The following is a 19,004-nucleotide window of genomic DNA, read 5'->3' as shown; positions in this document are numbered from 1 at the left end:
AAGGGCCTATTGAAGCAAAACAAATGACACGTAGATTGACATTAACCATTATGGGAAGAGAATTCGGAGCTACTGCTATAATATTAGAGGCCAGCAGTATAGATCTGATTCTTGGTATGTCATGGTTAAGGAAGGCAAAGGCCATTATAGCATGTGGTAGAGGTACTATAGAACTCACTAGCCCTAAAGGAGAAACATTTCAAGTTAATATTGCAGTAACCACCTCATCCAAACGTGCAATGTTCTTTATACCTGAGGAGTTTGTTGGTGACAACATCCGGGTGGTTAGAGATTTTCCGGATGTCTTTCTAGAGGAGTTACCAGGGATGCCACCTAATAGAGAAGTTGAGTTTGTAATTGATCTTCTACCTGGAACTGCCCCTATTTCTAAACGGCCTTACAGGATGTCTGTAGAAGAGTTGAAGGAACTGAAGAAGCAGTTGACGGAGTTACAAGAGGTTGGTTACATTCGCCCGAGTTCCTCACCTTGGGGAGCGCCGGTCCTGTTTGTACAGAAGAAGGATGGTTCACAACGGATGTGCGTGGACTATAGGTCTCTTAATGATGTTACAGTGAAGAACAAGTATCCGTTACCCCGCATTGAGGATTTGTTTGATCAGATGAGAGGAGCCAGGGTATTCTCGAAGATTGGTCTCTGATCGGGATACCATCAGATGAAGATTAGACCATCAGATATTCCTAAGACGACTTTCTCAACCCGATACGGATTATATGAGTTCACTGTTATGTCATTTGGATTGACCAATGCACTAGCTTATTTTATGAATTTGATGAATAAGGTGTTTATGGAGTATTTGGACAGATTCGTCGTGGTGTTCATCGACGATATTCTTATCTATTCTAGGAGTGAAAGTGATCATGAAGAACATCTAAGGTTGGTGCTACAGAAGCTACGAGATAATCAGCTCTATGCCAAGTTCAGTAAGTGTGAGTTTTGGATTGACAAGGTGCCATTCCTGGGACATATTATTTCTAATGGAGGAATAGCAGTGGATCCTGCTAAGGTCAAGGAGATAATGGAGTGGAGAGTGCCCACTACCGTGACTGAGATTCAGAGTTTCTTGGGGCTTGCAGGATATTATCGGAGATTTATTGAAGGATTTTCTAAGATTGCCAAGCCTATGACATCGCTTCTAGAGAAAGGAAGAGAATTTAAGTGGGATGAGAAGTGCCAAGAAAGCTTTGATCAATTAAAGAAGAGGTTGATGTCTCCACCAGTATTGATTATGCCAGATCTACAGAAAGGATTTGATATTTATTGTGATGCATGTGGACAAGGATTAGGATGTGTACTCATGCAAGAAGGACACGTGATTGCCTATGCATCTCGTCAGTTGCGGAAACATGAATTGAACTACCCCACTCATGACTTGGAACTGGCAGCAGTTGTGCATGCACTTAAGATTTGGAGACACTACATTATGGGAACTAGGTGCCAAGTATATACGGATCATAAGAGTTTGAAGTATATATTCACTCAGAAGGATCTCAACCTTAGGCAACGCCGTTGGTTGGAGCTCATTAAGGATTATGATTTGGAGATTCACTATCATCCAGACAAGGCAAATTTGGTTGCAGATGCCTTGAGTCGGAAAGAGCATGTTCACTCCGCTTTTGTTGTCCAGCTACCCGATGAATTAGCAAAAGACTTTGAGAGACTCAACTTGGGAATTGTTACACACACTGAAGGAGTCACCATTGAATTGGAACCTACCTTGGAGCAAGAGATTCGTAAAGGTCAGGTTGGAGATGCTAAAATTCAAGAGATTAAGGATCTGATTACTGAAGGAAGAGTCCCGGAATTCACGGAGGATGAGCAAGGTACTATATGGTTCAAGGATCGGATATGTGTTCCAGAGATTGATAGCCTCCGTGAGACTATATTGAAAGAAGCCCATGATTCTGATTACTCAATCCACCCTGGTAGCACTAAGATGTATCAAGATTTGAAGCAAAAGTATTGGTGGTATGGACTGAAAAGAGATGTTGCTGCTCATGTGGCTAAGTGTGATGTGTGTCAAAGAGTTAAGGCCAAACATCAAAGACCAGCCGGATTATTGCACCCATTGAAGATACCTGAGTGGAAATGGGAAGAAATTGGTATGGATTTCATTGTTGGACTACCCCGCACCTCTGCTGGGTATGACTCTATTTGGGTAATTGTGGACAGATTGACAAAAGTGGCTCATTTCATACCAGTGAGGACTAATTACACGGGAGCCAAGCTAGCAGAATTATATATGACTCAGATAGTTTGTCTACATGGAGTGCCTAAGAAGATCGTGTCTGATCGAGGATCGCAGTTTACTTCTCGATTTTGGAAGAAGTTGCATGAGAGCTTGGATACAAAGTTGAATTTTAGTTCAGTCTACCATCCCCAGACTGATGGGCAGACTGAGAGGACCAACCAAGTGCTAGAGGATATATTAAGAGCTTGTGCTCTTAAATATGGTGGAAGTTGGGATAAGAGCTTACCATATGCAGAGTTCTCCTATAATAATAGCTACCAGGCAGTTTGAAGATGTCACCATTTGAGGCTCTGTATGGCAGAAAGTGCAGGACACCACTGTATTGGGATCAAACTGGTGAAAGACAGTTCTTTGGGCCTGAACTTATACAAGAGGCAGAAGAACAAGTTCGAATGATAAGAGAAAATTTGAGAATTGCACAATCAAGGCAAAAGAGCTATGCTGATAATAGGAGAAGACTACTGGAGTTTAAAGAGGGTGATCACGTGTATCTGAAGGTGTCACCAATCCGGGGTATGAGGAGATTTAAAGTTAAAGGAAAGTTGTCCCCTCGCTTCATTGGACCTTTCTTGATCTTAAAGCGAGTGGGAGAAGTTGCATATCAACTGGAGTTACCCGATCATCTGTCAGATGTACACGATGTATTTCATGTGTCTCATCTAAAGAAGTGCCTCAGGGTACCTGAGGAGCAGCTACCAATAGAGGACCTTAGTGTTCAAGATGATCTGACTTATGCTGAGTACCCTATCAAGATTCTTGATACACTGACTCGAGTTACAAGAAATAAGGTGATAAAGATGTGTAAAGTGCAATGGAGTCACCATGGCGAAGACGAAGCTACGTGAGAGAGAGAAGAAGAGCTTCGCGTAGACTTCCCCCATCTTTTCCCTAGATCTTCTTAAATCTCGAGGACGAGATTCTTTATAGGGGGGTAGGATTTGTAATATCCAATTTGTAAACAATTTGGAGAGAGAAGATCTCATTATGTGTTTTTGCCCCCATACTCACTGTAACCTGGTAATAACCATATATAAAGAGAACAAATAATTAATAACACCTAAAATAAACCTTTGCATCATATTGGATCTTTGTTTGTGCATTTAAAACCATAATACTATGAATAAAAATAAAATAATAATGGAGAGGATTTGAGGAAAAAGGAGAAGAAGATAAAGGATATCAAAATATAAATAAAATATGTATAGTTGTATTTCTAAAATTAGTACTTCTAATCTCGCAATATAAATTGAGGATAAGTTTGTCACAAGTTTAAATTTAAACTAGGATTAAATTTGAATTGGAAAGGGAGGAGGAAATAGGAAAAAATGAATAAATAAAAGAAAAGGACAAAACCTCGTATGGGCCAGCGGCTATCCTATTCGGCCCACTACCCATTTCCCCTCTGCGCAGCCCACGCCGCTGCTTCCGCGCTCACGTAACCAACAGGCAGGGCCCGCCGTCTGCCTCTCTGGTTCTACGCGCGGCTCGCGCGTTTCGCTGCACCGCGGTCCCGCTTGTCAGACGGAGTCCTGCAGATCTTCCCGGTCAGCGCTCGCAGCAGCTTCTCCGTGTGTGCCGCGTGATTTTAGCGCCTCGCGTGACTCGTCAAACAACTTTGTCGGTGTTTCGGACCCCGGGGGGTCCCTGGACCGACGAGTAAATCGTCGCCGCATGCCCCAGCCCAGATGGGTCGGCGCGAGGCGGAACGCGAAGGGGGGAGAGAGCAGCCGGAGGGAGACAGGCGTAGGAGAGTGGAACCCGCGGCCTTCGTGTTAGCCCCGCGCCCAGGTCGGGTGCGCTTGCAGTAGGGGGTTACAAGCGTCCACGCGGGAGGGAGCGAGCGGCCTTGCGCGAGCGCCGTCCCGTCCTTCCCCGCGCGGCCAACCCTCTGTAAGAGGGCCCTGGACCTCCCTTTTATAGGCGTAAGGAGAGGATCCAGGTGTACAATGGGGGTGTAGCAGTGTGCTACCGTGTCTAGCGGGGGAGAGCTAGCGCCCTAAGTACATGCCATCGTGGCAGCCGGAGAGGTCTTGGCACCCAGTTCGCGTGGTGTCATGGTCGTCGGAGGAGCGCTGGAGCCTGGTGGAAGGACAGCTGTCGGGGCTGTCAAGTCCTTGCTGACGTCCTCTTGCTTCCGTAAGGGGGCTGAGAGCCGCCGTCGTCACAGGGCATGCGGGGCGCCATCATTACTCGTATGGTGGAGCGAGCCAGATGGGACGCCGGTCTTGTTCCCCGCAGCCTGAGTCAGCTCGAGGTAGGGTAATCATGGCGCTTCCTGTTGACGTGGTCGGTCCGTGCCCTAGGCTGGGCGAGGTGGAGGCTCCTCCGAGGTCAAGGTCGAGTCTGTCTTCCGAGGTCGAGGTCGAGTCCGAGCCCCCGGGTCGGACGAGGTGGAGACCGTTGGCTTAGGCCAGGGTTGAGTCCGAGCCCTGGGGTCGGGCGAGGCAGAGTTCGTCGTCTTCCGGGGCCGAGCTCGAGTCCGAGCCCTAGGGTCGGGCGAGGCGGAGTTCGTCGTCTTCCGGGGCCGAGCCCGAGTCCGAGCCCTGGGGTCGGGCGAGGCGGAGTTCGTCGTCTTCCGGGGCTGAGCCTGAGTCCGAGCCCTGGGGTCGGGCGGAGCGGAGTTCGCCATCTTCCGGGGCTGAGCCCGAGTCCGAGCCCTGGGGTCGGGCGGAGCGGAGTTTGCCGTCTTCCGGGGCTGAGCCCGAGTCCGAGCCCTGGGTCGGGCGAGGCAGAGTTTCCTATGACGCCTGAGGCCAGACTTGGCTGCTGTCAGCCTCGCTCTGTCGAGTGGCTCAGCAGTCGGAGCGGCGCAGGCGGCGCTGTCTTCCTGTCAGACTGGTCAGTGGAGCGGCAAAGTGACGGCGGTCACTTCGGCTCTGTTGACTGGAGGGCGTGTGTCAGGATAAAGGTGTCAGGCCACCTTTGCATTAAATGCCCCTGCGATTTGGTCGGTTGGTGTGGCGATTTGGCCAAGGTTGCTTCTTGGTGAAGACTGGGCCTCGGGCGAGCCGAAGGTGTGTCTGTTGCTGGAGGGGGGCCTCGGGCGAGACGTAGGTCCTCCTGGGTCGGCTGCCCTTGCCCGAGGCTGGGCTCGGGCGAGGTGTGATCGTGTCCCTCGAATGGACCGATCCTTGACTTAATCGCACCCATCAGGCCTTTGCAGCTTTGTGCTGATGGGGGTTACCAGCTAAGATTTAGGAGCCTTGAGGGTACCCCTAATTATGGTCCCCGACAGTAGCCCCCGAGCCCCGAAGGGAGTGTTAATACTCGCTTGGAGGCTTTTGCCGCACTTTTTTGCAAGGGGACCAGCCTTTTCTTGGTTGCATTTTGTTCCGGTGGGTGCGCGCGAGCGCACCTGCCGGGTGTTGCCCCCGAGGCCTCGGAGGAGTAGTTTGACTCCTTCGAGGTCTTAGTGCGTTTCGCAACACTTCGGCTGGTCTGGTTGTTCCCTCATGCGAGCTGGCCGTAGCCCGGGTGCACGGTCGGGTCCCAAGTTCTCGGGCTGCTATGTTGACGCTATCAACGGGTCGGCCGGAGCCAGGTTTGCGAGAGCAACCCCCGAGCCTCTGCACAGGACGAGAGGACGGTCAAGGACAGACTCGACTTTTTTACATACGCCCCTGTGTCGCCTTTCCGCAAGGAGGAGGGGGGGAAGCGCCATGTTGCCCTCGGAGGGCACCGAACATGGTGTTTCCGGTGAGCTGCTGGCGGGTAATCCGAGCGGACGCCCGTGCCCCATTTGCTAGGGGTCGGCTAGAGGCCCGGAGGCGCGCTCCAAAAGTACCTGCGGGTGATCTGCCGGACCCGGTCCCCTTTGACGGGGTCCGAGGGCTCGATGCCTCTCTCTGATGGGATTCCGTTACAAGATCGTTCCCGCTGGTCTCGGAAATGTCCTAGGGTACCTCGGGAGCGTAGCCCGAGCCTTGGTTATGTATCAAACGTACCCAGGGTCATCCCTCGCTCTGTGTCTGAGGCGACTGTGAACCCTTCGAGGGCCAGCCTACGATGTAACACCTCAGATGCTTACCGTCCGCTCGACAACGAGTATGGAGTTAAGCACGTAATATCAGTGGATGAAACGGATACTAAAATTTAATCATCTTCGCCTATTGCGATTTTAATATCGCATCTGTTTCGTCTGTCGCGGGTGCGACATTGTTTTTATTTTTATTAATCCAGGCTCTTCCAAAATTTCCGTGTTCTTCGGAACATCGTCGTTCCGAACATCGGTGCGTCCGGTGATTATTTAAAATTCATCGCTCGCGCGAATACGAATTTGGAAGTCCGACTCACTAAGATGATTTTTATCCCGGGCAAATTAGTTGAACTCGACGACTAAAATGTTCGGGGTAAAATAATTTGAATCGCGCGAAATCATGCGCGAGGTTATAATCCAATTAATTCTTCAGCACGCGGTTTCGACGACAAAAATCGCGTATACGTTCGCATATTGTGTTTCGGCTAATTTCGGTCGAATCACGCCGAACAAATTATCAGTGCCGAAATCAGTTTAATTCGGCTTGTCGTTTCTTGCCCGATCCAAGACATGGATATAAATTACGGGTGCGAATTCATCTAATCCCATTTGTTCTTCAGCCCACACTGTAGGATAATCAAATCAGCTGTGTTTTGGTGACGGGTAAATTTTTATCTGAGTTCGACCAAACCAGTGTTGTCCTAAATATCGAATCGGATCTCGTCTGGTTTAATCCGTCTACATCTCGCTCCCGTGACGATACTGACATCGTCCCCGGAGGAATTCCGATTGCGATGTCGCATTCGGCTCGCACAGTTTAAAATTTATTTAATTCTAAAAGTGTCGAGCCTAGTGCCAATTTAAAATTAATCTAGACGAAATAAAATTGTCACTTAAGTATTTCGCTCGGTTCGAGCAATCTCTATAAATTTGGTAAAGCCACTACCAGGGACAGACTGTTTAAATAAACTGAATCCGAACTAATTGAAACCGGAAAAATTGTTAGCCGATTCGGTGTCCTATTTCAAAGTCCCAGTAAATAATATGTTTAACCCAAGTGTCGTTTTAATTAGATTGTGTACATCTTGTCTAGACCCAAATTCAAATATTCTGAAATTTCCATTTTATTTAAAGAAATGTGTAGCCATATAGCGTGTTGACCCAGTGTACATCGCTAAAAATCATGATCCAAAATATTTGCAATTCTCTTTAAAAAAAGAGAGAAGAAAAGAAAAATAAAAAAACATCTAGAAAAATATCCTTTCAGCCACTCCTATCTTCATCCGTTGCCGGGATTTTTCTCAAGGCACGTTTGTCTCTTCCTTTGATTTTCTTACCGCTTAACAGCTTCCATTCTTATCTCCATGCGGCATTCAGCCTCCAGTTCGTTCTTGCCGTGGCCGCGTAAGCTTCGTCGGTCACCTGCAAAAAAAATCCCAGCAGTCTTATCTTCCTAGTCGCTCCTCTATCCCCAGCCGATGAGCTCGATCCTCCCTCATCTCCCTCCTCTCGGCGCCCTGCTCGGCCCTATCATATTCCCTGGCGCCCGCGCGTGAAATTTCTCGCCCAGCTCCTTTGTTCTCCCTGCTCGTTCTCCAGTGGAGTCTTCTCTGCGCGGCGAGCTCTCTGCCGCGGCTTCCTTTCTCCCTCGGCTCGCCCCGATGGCGCTCGGCCGAGCTTCTCCATCTTCCTCGGTCGCCTCTCTCTGCGCGCCGGCTGCCAGCTCGGTGTTCCAGCCCCACGCGCGCTGCCGGAGCTCGCTCCTGCGCATCCATGGCGCGCACCCCTCTCCTTCCTCCGTGCTCCATTGCGTCGAGCTCCTCCCAGCCGAGTTCCTCCCCGGCCCCTTGTTTTCCCCATGGCCGAAGCCTCTTCCAGCTCCAGCGTCGGCTGCTCCAACCTGGCCAAACCGCGCCCCTGTAGCCGCGGCACTCCCTCTGGTCGCAGGGACGCACATGCCCCATCCCCATTGGCGCTCGGTCGCCCAGCTCCCTGTTCCTCCCACTCGCCCAACTCGGATCTCGATTTCCTGCTCGGCTCGTCCTTGGCGCTCGGCTCCCTGTTTCAGTCTGTTTTTGTCATCGCGTCGTGGTGTTCGCCGGTAGCCGCCCCGTCGTGCTTGTCTTCGGTGCTCGCTTCGGTCACAAACGCTATCGAGCCCGTCGTTCTCCCTGTCCAGTGCTCGCGTGGTTTTCTGGTCGCCAGCGTGCCCTCTCGGCTCGCTCGGCCTTAATCCCCATCGCGTCGTCGACCTGGCCGATTGTCGTCGTTAATATGGAGAGATTCCAAGAATTGCGGATGGAAGAGAAAGTAAAGCTCCATTCTATACTCATCAGTTGTCTGACTGAAGACTTCAATCGAAGACTACCGCCGTTCTCGCAAATATTGAATGAAGTTGATAACGGTGAGCAAAATCACTATTTTTACTATAGATTTTATGATCGTGAAATAAGACGCTTGGTTTGAGTATGAAGTTTAAGTTAGAAATACCCGGGATGCGAGGTGTGCTTTGAGGAGTTTAGTTACCGAGTATATTCGAACTAGTTCTATTTTGCAGAGTGTAGTATTTTGATGAATGCGATGTGATTATTTTCGTAATTTTAGAGTAGTCGCGTTGGGTAGATTTGAGATGTTAATTATGTTTAGAAGTGTATGATTTGTTGTTCGTAATGTTTGCGTTAGGTTCGTATAATTTAGAGAAGCGTAATTATTACGCGTAGTCGTTTGTCGATAATTAGTATTTCCGTATAAACTTGTACAACGCCTCGCCGCTAGGTGTTTCGCTATCGCGTAACACTATTTAGGTGTGTGATATTCTTATTTATATGCATTCATGTGCATTATGCAAATCATTTAGGTACGTTGATTAACCACGAGATGCGGAGAACTTAAGTCAAGTCGACCCCAAGCGCGGACTACTTCGCAGAATAATGCTGATGGATGAACCTGCCTGATCAAGTGCTAGGACAAGGATGATCGCCAAATGGACGTCTAACAAACACTAACCTAGTGTTTATTCCAGGCAAGCCCCGGTGCATGCAACCCCTTCCTTGTGTTTTTAAATACTTTTCTCACACTTTAAGTCTAGTGAAATGTGCATTAGGTTTATAGGAGTTGCTTGAAACCCTTTGATGCATTGCCTTCCTTGATATCCATACCTGTTATAGATACTTCTTTGGAAGTATCAAAATTTGATTTACAAAAATGCTTAGCCCTGCTTAGATCTTGTGGATAGAGGTTGTCTTTTGCGTTAAGGCCTTGCTCAGGGGTTATCCTGAGGAAAGATGACTTCTACCTGCAAGGTTATATTTTCATTGGGAGCATGGTGGGATCTTACTGCAAAGTTCCCTATGATGCTCTTTTCATCCTAAGGAAAACAAACAATCCTAAGGGTGGAAATACTTAAATCGGGACTTGGGTTAGGAACGGGTGATGTTCTACCCAGGTTGATTAAGGATTGAACGTGTATGTAGGTGTGCTGACCGCGGACCCTTTAACTGGTCACATGCCTCGTCATGGGTAAGCCTTGCCTCGGGCAGACTAAGGCCAGAATAAGATAACACGAAATGGGCGTGGAGCGGTGGCGAGAGTAGCGTGTACCCTCCGTGGCAAGAGGCTGGACGGTGGTGTATCTGTGCTCTCGGTTTGCGTGAACCTGATCTGGTCTTAAGAACCCCGGTGGCGGGTTGACATATGCAAGGGTTAAGTGCTACATATGTCGTGTGATTGGAGATCCTCAGCTGAGTATAATCGATTCGGATCGCCGTACCTTCGCGGTTATGAAGACGTGGTCACTTGTCTACAACCTAAGTCAGGATGTGAACATTATGGATAAAAATAATGTTGTATTGATGAGATGATGAAATTAGACTAAAGGCAAACAGAGTCTATTAATACTTAATCTGGCGTTAAAATGTTGAAAGTAAGGACTCACTTTAGTAAGCTATTTCTGCAAAAGTATCTAAGTTGATTTTTGCTAAAGCCTCTCCTTGATTCCTATTTATCCAGCATACCCTTGAGAGTCTTTTCCTTAGTCGGGTAAGACTTGCTGAGTAATTCCATACTCAGGGTTTTATTCCCTGTTGTTTTTCAGGTTTTAACTTTATGCTGTTGTTGATGGTGTTAAGTGCCGGTGGGCTCGGCCTTCTTAAAAGTCTAAGTACTTCTTATATACTTCTTATTGAGGATGGTCACTTGAGCTAGCATATATTTCAAACTTATACTTTTGTAATCACTCCGATAAAATAATGTAAATTTTTTTTATAACCTGTAAAATTTGGTAATAAGATTTCCGCTGCAAAAATGTTGTGTGTGTGATTTGTGTTACTTAATCCCGCGGTTCTGGTTGTAAGTGGTTTATCCGATGTCCTTGGGCAATCGGACGGATCCTGTTAAGTTATCTGGTGCACATGCATAGCTGTCTGAGGTCTTTGAGACAAGGACAGGTGCATGTGGGCCCAATAACTTGGGAGGTTCTGCCACAGCTGGTATCGGAGCAGGATTAAGTATATACTGTCACATACGTATTTTCAAAACAAAAGTTTTGGTTTTAGAAAAACTATTTTCAACTAAACACATTGTTTGGCTTTGAAAAACAGTTTTGAAAAACTATAATGCTAGCGACATCCTCTGTTAAGCCCTAAGTTAAGGACTATTAGGTGGCTTATTTGAAAACCATAACCCACAACCGGGTGGGTATTGCATACATGTGTATTGTTATTTTTAAGGCCATTCAGTCTTGAATGGATCGACACTAAGGTAAGGTGAGATGTGAGAGCATGACCGAACAATTGTCGGTCTAGGGAAGTGCTTAATTGTGGCGCTTGACTATATACATGCTCTACATATGTATATACAAAAGCTGCGATGTGGAGTATTTACTTTTCTGGGAATTCGGTACCCCATGGATGTGTATGGGTATACAAACATGGGAATACTGAGAAGTGTAATGTACTTGTAACGACGCACCTACGCTCAGGTAAGAAGGTGAGTTACCATAATGAGTTGCCCTATGGTTAAAGTGTGGCAACAGCGCCTATGCGTGGCTCGACGCTTAATGATGAGCTGGCCTCCATATAGCAATATATGGAGTATAAACTGTGATAAACTGTCATGTGTGACTTGCATCATTGGGAATTGGGCTATGATGGATTTTTCTGCAGGTACACTAACCTCGAAAACGTATGTGTAGCTGACGACTAGCAAATTACCGTGAGAGTCGTAAGAATGCCACCGATATAGAACGCTATCGCCACATTATGTTGGCAAAATCAGTGAGGACGAATAAGACGAGCATGCATCCTGATTGTTGCATCATGTTTGTCACCTATACACCCAAAATGCTTCTCTCATCTTTATTCCAGTAACCATTGATTGTAGATAATGTGGTGTAATGCTGAATTATGAACTTCGATGAAATAGGTGTCCTCCATTCCTTAGGTGACCTCTTAGGGTGTTTTATGTGCTTGCTCTTGTGCTTGATGTGCCGATAGAAAGTTGGTAATTGATTGCCTAAACCCAAAACTAGGCCATGTTCTTATTTAGTAAACCATGACCCAAAACTTAATTTTTTTTCCGTTATCACTCCATGACCAAACACATACAAATAAATGCTTAGATAATTTCTTCGTTGGACAAAAAGGGTACTTAAGCTTAAAATAAGAATCTCGACTCATATTTCCATCTTAGACCATGCCCTTGACAATTGGTACAAGCTGTTGTACCTTATCCAGTGTGCTGGTTCTTAAGGATCGCCATGTTGTTTTATCAACCTAACCTAGGAAAGGTATGTCCGACCATTTTCTTGAGTTTGATGCCTTTGGTTTCCCCATACATATCGAAGGCATACCAACTTAATCCTTGACTTTGTAATCTCTGTGATGGGCATAGAAATATGCTTGTGGCTGAAGTATCGGTCTCCCATCGTACTTCTCTCATCAAGTTTAAGTTATGGCCATGTTTTGTTCATTTCATCGGGCCATAATCTATTTGGTTCTCTACTTGTAACCATTCTTACAGGTAGAGTCTCTTTGTATATTGTCACCCTTGCCTAATCCATTGGTGTCGCGCGAGATTTCTTATTGGTTATGTCTGGTAATGGTGCTATGACTAAAACTGATGGTGCCGTGATGAAACCGAGGGCCTTCTGTGGGTGCGCACACATGGTTGTGCTACTCGGCACGCGCTGGTATCACAGTTAGTAGTTGTAATCCATTATGAGACTATGTCAATGCGTTATCTTGGCACAATATGTTTTTTTGCTACGTGAGATTGTTATTGGTGCCAGTTCGGTAATGGTGTCATGGTTAATGACTTATGGTGCCGCAGCGAAACTGAGAGCCTCCTGTGAATGCGCACACAGGACTATGCTACTCGTCGGATGCTGGTATCAAGGTCTCTGGTCATGATCCATTGTGGAACTACACTGATGTGTTATCTTCCGTAAACTACTTCCTTGAAACAATTTCTATGTTGTTTGTCAAGTGATCAAGCAACATCTATCATCTCTGTTGGATCAAAAGGGCATACCCCTTTAATGTGTGGTCTCTTGTCCCTTTACTTTGATGGTGACTACTCATACAAGTTCCCTTTACATCCTTCGTGTAAAGGTGAAGCCTTGGAGCTTTTTAGTGTCGAGAGACAACTGATTAGCTCTCAAAATGAAGATTGATTTTTCCCTGCTGTTGTGATGCAGGAGTTTGTTCATTCGCTCTCTTATTTAATCCAAGTATTCCCTAACCAAGTGGATAATTCATCTCACATGAAGAAACGGATGAACAACCTGACCAAATGGATTTCTGCCCAAGTGCATGATCAACTGTTAGTATGAGTGAACTCTCAACCCTTGGCTTACCAATGGTACTGAGAGGATTTGCTTAATGTCAAAAGTAGTTCAACAAGTTGGTTTTGACTAACTTGTAACTGCTCAATGAACGAAGGCTGAGTTTAGAGATCGCTTTATTGAGTTGTCTAAACTCACTTTGGTTCAACCCACCCTAAAGAAAGTACTTACCAAAATCAAATTAAGTCGACCAGTAACCATCTAATTATCGCTCTAGTTATGCCTCGATCGCCTCACGTGTGTTTTCCCAGCATATGCGATCAAGTCGAGCCATGCCTAGTGCTTGATAAAATGGACTGGTCGTAAAGTCCGTATCTACAGATCTCTTCACTGGTGATTCTCTAGAATCTATACCATCTTTCGTGGACTTGAATTCTCGGGTTAGCCATATGTTAACCGCGACAGTATTCGACATCCACATCCGTCTCGTGTGTTACGAACTCACTGTGACCACTTGTTGGTAAACATCTTTCTGTGTGTTATACCCAAGATGGTGCATCTAATTCTATTTGGGTAAAATCGCGTATTTATCGCTCGCCCAATAGACTCAGATAGTACAGTGTCATCAGAAAAAGCAAGCTGCACACATGGAACCCTATGTGTTCATCTGGCAGACATCGTCTCTATTATTGGACATTTCTAAATTAGCTTAAGGCAATACATGTTATGTCCACTAGAGAAACAACATCCTGAGACACTCGCCTTTGCTTGGAGCTGTTTTATGGTTATCGCTGATATGGACATGGGTTACATGCTTCTCTACTCTTAAGAGTCTTTCGCTCCGAATCTCGCGACGAGATTCTTTTAAGGGGGGAGGGCTGTAACACCTCAGGTGCTTACCGTCCGCTCGACAACGAGTATGGAGTTAAGCACGTAATATCAGTGGATGAAACGGATACTAAAATTTAATCATCTTCGCCTATTGCGATTTTAATATCGCATCTGTTTCGTCTGTTGCGGGTGCGACATTGTTTTTATTTTTATTAATCCAGGCTCTTCCAAAATTTCCGTGTTCTTCGGAACATCGTCGTTCCGAACATCGGTGCGTCCGGTGATTATTTAAAATTCATCGCTCGCGCGAATACGAATTTGGAAGTCCGACTCACTAAGATGATTTTTATCCCGGGCAAATTAGTTGAACTCGACGACTAAAATGTTCGGGGTAAAATAATTTGAATCGCGCGAAATCATGCGCGAGGTTATAATCCAATTAATTCTTCAGCACGCGGTTTCGACGAAAAAAATCGCGTATACGTTCACATATTGTGTTTCGGCTAATTTCGGTCGAATCACGCCGAACAAATTATCAGTGCCGAAATCAGTTTAATTCGGCTTGTCGTTTCTTGCCCGATCCAAAACTTGGATATAAATTACGGGTGCGAATTCATCTAATCCCATTTGTTCTTCAGCCCACACTGTAGGATAATCAAATCAGCTGTGTTTTGGTGACGGGTAAATTTTTATCTGAGTTCGACCAAACCAGTGTTGTCCTAAATATCGAATCGGATCTCGTCTGGTTTAATCCGTCTACATCTCGCTCCCGTGACGATACTGACATCGTCCCCGGAGGAATTCCGATTGCGATGTCGCATTCGGCTCGCACAGTTTAAAATTTATTTAATTCTAAAAGTGTCGAGCCTAGTGCCAATTTAAAATTAATCTAGACGAAATAAAATTGTCACTTAAGTATTTCGCTCGGTTCGAGCAATCTCTATAAATTTGGTAAAGCCACTACCAGGGACAGACTGTTTAAATAAACTGAATCCGAACTAATTGAAACCGGAAAAATTGTTAGCCGATTCGGTGTCCTATTTCAAAGTCCCAGTAAATAATATGTTTAACCCAAGTGTCGTTTTAATTAGATTGTGTACATCTTGTCTAGACCCAAATTCAAATATTCTGAAATTTCCATTTTATTTAAAGAAATGTGTAGCCGTATAGCGTGTTGACCTAGTGTACATCGCTAAAAATCATGATCCAAAATATTTGCAATTCTCTTTAAAAAAAGAGTGAAGAAAAGAAAAATAAAAAAACATCTAGAAAAATATCCTTTCAGCCACTCCTATCTTCATCCGTTGCCGGGATTTTTCTCAAGGCACGTTTGTCTCTTCCTTTGATTTTCTTACCGCTTAACAGCTTCCATTCTTATCTCCATGCGGCATTCAGCCTCCAGTTCGTTCTTGCCGTGGCCGCGTAAGCTTCGTCGGTCACCTGCAAAAAAAATCCCAGCAGTCTTATCTTCCTAGTCGCTCTTCTATCCCCAGCCGATGAGCTCGATCCTCCCTCATCTCCCTCCTCTCGGCGCCCTGCTCGGCCCTATCATATTCCCTGGCGCCCGCGCGTGAAATTTCTCGCCCAGCTCCTTTGTTCTCCCTGCTCGTTCTCCAGTGGAGTCTTCTCTGCGCGGCGAGCTCTCTGCCGCGGCTTCCTTTCTCCCTCGGCTCGCCCCGATGGCGCTCCACCGAGCTTCTCCATCTTCCTCGGTCGCCTCTCTCTGCGCGCCGGCTGCCAGCTCGGTGTTCCAGCCCCACGCGCGCTGCCGGAGCTCGCTCCTGCGCATCCATGGTGCGCACCCCTCTCCTTCCTCCGTGCTCCATTGCGTCGAGCTCCTCCCAGCCGAGTTCCTCCCCGGCCCCTTGTTTTCCCCATGGCCGAAGCCTCTTCCAGCTCCAGCGTCGGCTGCTCCTCCCTGGCCAAACCGCGCCCCTGTAGCCGCGGCACTCCCTCTGGTCGCAGGGACGCACATGCCCCATCCCCATTGGCGCTCGGTCGCCCAGCTCCCTGTTCCTCCCACTCGCCCAACTCGGATCTCGATTTCCTGCTCGGCTCGTCCTTGGCGCTCGGCTCCCTGTTTCAGTCTGTTTTTGTCATCGCGTCGTGGTGTTCGCCGGTAGCCGCCCCGTCGTGCTTGTCTCCGGTGCTCGCTTCGGTCGCAGACGCTATCGAGCCCGTCGTTCTCCCTGTCTAGTGCTCGCGTGGTTTTCTGGTCGCCAGCGCGCCCTCTCGGCTCGCTCGGCCTTAATCCCCATCGCGTCGTCGACCTGGCCGATTGTCGTCGTTAATATGGAGAGATTCCAAGAATTGCGGATGGAAGAGAAAGTAAAGCTCCATTCTATACTCATCAGTTGTCTGACTGAAGACTTCAATCGAAGACTACCGCCGTTCTCGCAAATATTGAATGAAGTTGATAACGGTGAGCAAAATCACTATTTTTACTATAGATTTTATGATCGTGAAATAAGACGCTTGGTTTGAGTATGAAGTTTAAGTTAGAAATACCCGGGATGCGAGGTGTGCTTTGAGGAGTTTAGTTACCGAGTATATTCGAACTAGTTCTATTTTGCAGAGTGTAGTATTTTGATGAATGCGATGTGATTATTTTCGTAATTTTAGAGTAGTCGCGTTGGGTAGATTTGAGATGTTAATTATGTTTAGAAGTGTATGATTTGTTGTTCGTAATGTTTGCGTTAGGTTCGTATAATTTAGAGAAGCGTAATTATTACGCGTAGTCGTTTGTCGATAATTAGTATTTCCGTATAAACTTGTACAACGCCTCGCCGCTAGGTGTTTCGCTATCGCGTAACACTATTTAGGTGTGTGATATTCTTATTTATATGCATTCATGTGCATTATGCAAATCATTTAGGTACGTTGATTAACCACGAGATGCGGAGAACTTAAGTCAAGTCGACCCCAAGCGCGGACTACTTCGCAGAATAATGCTGATGGATGAACCTGCCTGATCAAGTGCTAGGACAAGGATGATCGCCAAATGGACGTCTAACAAACACTAACCTAGTGTTTATTCCAGGCAAGCCCCGGTGTATGCAACCCCTTCCTTGTGTTTTTAAATACTTTTCGCACACTTTAAGTCTAGTGAAATGTGCATTAGGTTTATAGGAGTTGCTTGAAACCCTTTGATGCATTGCCTTCCTTGATATCCATACCTGTTATAGATACTTCTTTGGAAGTATCAAAATTTGATTTACAAAAATGCTTAGCCCTGCTTAGATCTTGTGGATAGAGGTTGTCTTTTGCGTTAAGGCCTTGCTCAGGGGTTATCCTGAGGAAAGATGACTTCTACCTGCAAGGTTATATTTTCATTGGGAGCATGGTGGGATCTTACTGCAAAGTTCCCTATGATGCTCTTTTCATCCTAAGGAAAACAAACAATCCTAAGGGTGGAAATACTTAAATCGGGACTTGGGTTAGTAACGGGTGATGTTCTACCCAGGTTGATTAAGGATTGAACGTGTATGTAGGTGTGCTGACCGCGGACCCTTTAACTGGTCACATGCCTCGTCATGGGTAAGCCTTGCCTCGGGCAGACTAAGGCCAGAATAAGATAACACGAAATGGGCGTGGAGCGGTGGCGAGAGTAGCGTGTACCCTCCGTGGCAAGAGGCTGGACGGTGGTGTATCTGTGCTCTCGGTTTGCGTGAACCTGATCTGGTCTTAAGAACCCCGGTGGCGGGTTGACATATGCAAGGGTTAAGTGCTACATATGTCGTGTGATTGGAGATCCTCAGCTGAGTATAATCGATTCGGATCGCCGTACCTTCGCGGTTATGAAGACGTGGTCACTTGTCTACAACCTAAGTCAGGATGTGAACATTATGGATAAAAATAATGTTGTATTGATGAGATGATGAAATTAGACTAAAGGCAAACAGAGTCTATTAATACTTAATCTGGCGTTAAAATGTTGAAAGTAAGGACTCACTTTAGTAAGCTATTTCTGCAAAAGTATCTAAGTTGATTTTTGCTAAAGCCTCTCCTTGATTCCTATTTATCCAGCATACCCTTGAAAGTCTTTTCCTTAGTCGGGTAAGACTTGCTGAGTAATTCCATACTCAGGGTTTTATTCCCTGTTGTTTTTCAGGTTTTAACTTTGTGCTGTTGTTGATGGTGTTAAGTGCCGGTGGGCTCGGCCTTCTTATAAGTCTAAGTACTTCTTCTATACTTCTTATTGAGGATGGTCACTTGAGCTAGCATATATTTCAAACTTATACTTTTGTAATCACTCCGATAAAATAATGTAAATTTTTTTTATAACCTGTAAAATTTGGTAATAAGATTTCCGCTGCAAAAATGTTGTGTGTGTGATTTGTGTTACTTAATCCCGCGGTTCTGGTTGTAAGTGGTTTATCCGATGTCCTTGGGCAATCGGACGGATCCTGTTAAGTTATCTGGTGCACATGCATAGCTGTCTGAGGTCTTTGAGACAAGGACAGGTGCATGTGGGCCCAATAACTTGGGAGGTTCTGCCACATACGAACCCTTGATCAGTAGTGGGCGCGGAGCCCGAGTGGCCTGAGGCGGCCGTTGAGCCCTTCCGAGGGTCCGGCCATCGAACCTCTTACCAGTAGTGGGCGCAAAACCCAATCGCTCTGAGGCGGCCGTTGAACCCCTCCGAGGGGCCAACCTTTGAACCTCTGATCAGTAGGGAGGCTCGGGGCCTGTTTCCTTCACGGAGAAGGATCCTTTTTGGGGTATCCCCCTTTCCCGGTCCCTGTTGTAAGAGAGAGAAAGAGGAAAAGGAAAAGGATACGAAATCGAATGACGAGGCGTACCTTTTTCGACGCGGTCATTATGGCGAAGACGAAGCGTCGCTTGCTTCTCCCGCCTGAGGCGCCGCCTGTCCCGCCGCGGAATTAATGCGACGGGGCGAGTAGTTCGCGAGGCGGTCGTTGCGCGTGTGCGAGCCGTTCGAGGAACGGATCCCGGGCGCGCCGTCTTCACGTCGTGAGAGAGGGTTCCCTCGCTGCCCCTGGATGGGACGTAGGCTTGGCTGACGACGTGACCGCTGCTCCTGCCTGCCTGCCACCGCCATTACTGCCGGCCCATTTTTGACCGTATTTGACTGTCGCGCCTGGCTGGCACTGCTGGGTCACGCGCAGGGTTGCCTCGAGTCGCG

At 46.8% G+C, this 19,004-nt stretch overlaps 2 protein-coding genes across 2 annotated transcripts; both read right to left on the bottom strand.

Annotated features, from left to right (window-relative positions):
• Nucleotides 1–7,421: 7,421 nt before the first annotated feature.
• On the bottom strand, nt 7,422–8,555 carry LOC109943477 (uncharacterized). The gene has a single exon (XM_020546589.2). The coding sequence runs from the start codon at nt 8,214–8,216 to the stop codon at nt 7,692–7,694; it is 525 nt and encodes a 174-aa protein (XP_020402178.1). The 5' UTR covers nt 8,217–8,555; the 3' UTR covers nt 7,422–7,691.
• Nucleotides 8,556–9,807: 1,252 nt separating this feature from the next.
• On the bottom strand, nt 9,808–16,279 carry LOC111590556 (uncharacterized). The gene has a single exon (XM_023301315.2). The coding sequence runs from the start codon at nt 15,844–15,846 to the stop codon at nt 15,322–15,324; it is 525 nt and encodes a 174-aa protein (XP_023157083.1). The 5' UTR covers nt 15,847–16,279; the 3' UTR covers nt 9,808–15,321.
• Nucleotides 16,280–19,004: the final 2,725 nt, after the last annotated feature.

Source organism: Zea mays, chromosome 1 (genome assembly GCF_902167145.1).
Source record: "Zea mays cultivar B73 chromosome 1, Zm-B73-REFERENCE-NAM-5.0, whole genome shotgun sequence".
NCBI classification, from domain to species: domain Eukaryota; kingdom Viridiplantae; phylum Streptophyta; class Magnoliopsida; order Poales; family Poaceae; genus Zea; species Zea mays.
The sequence above is the reverse complement of the archived record's forward strand: the minus strand, read 5'-3'. Positions and strand labels throughout refer to the sequence as shown.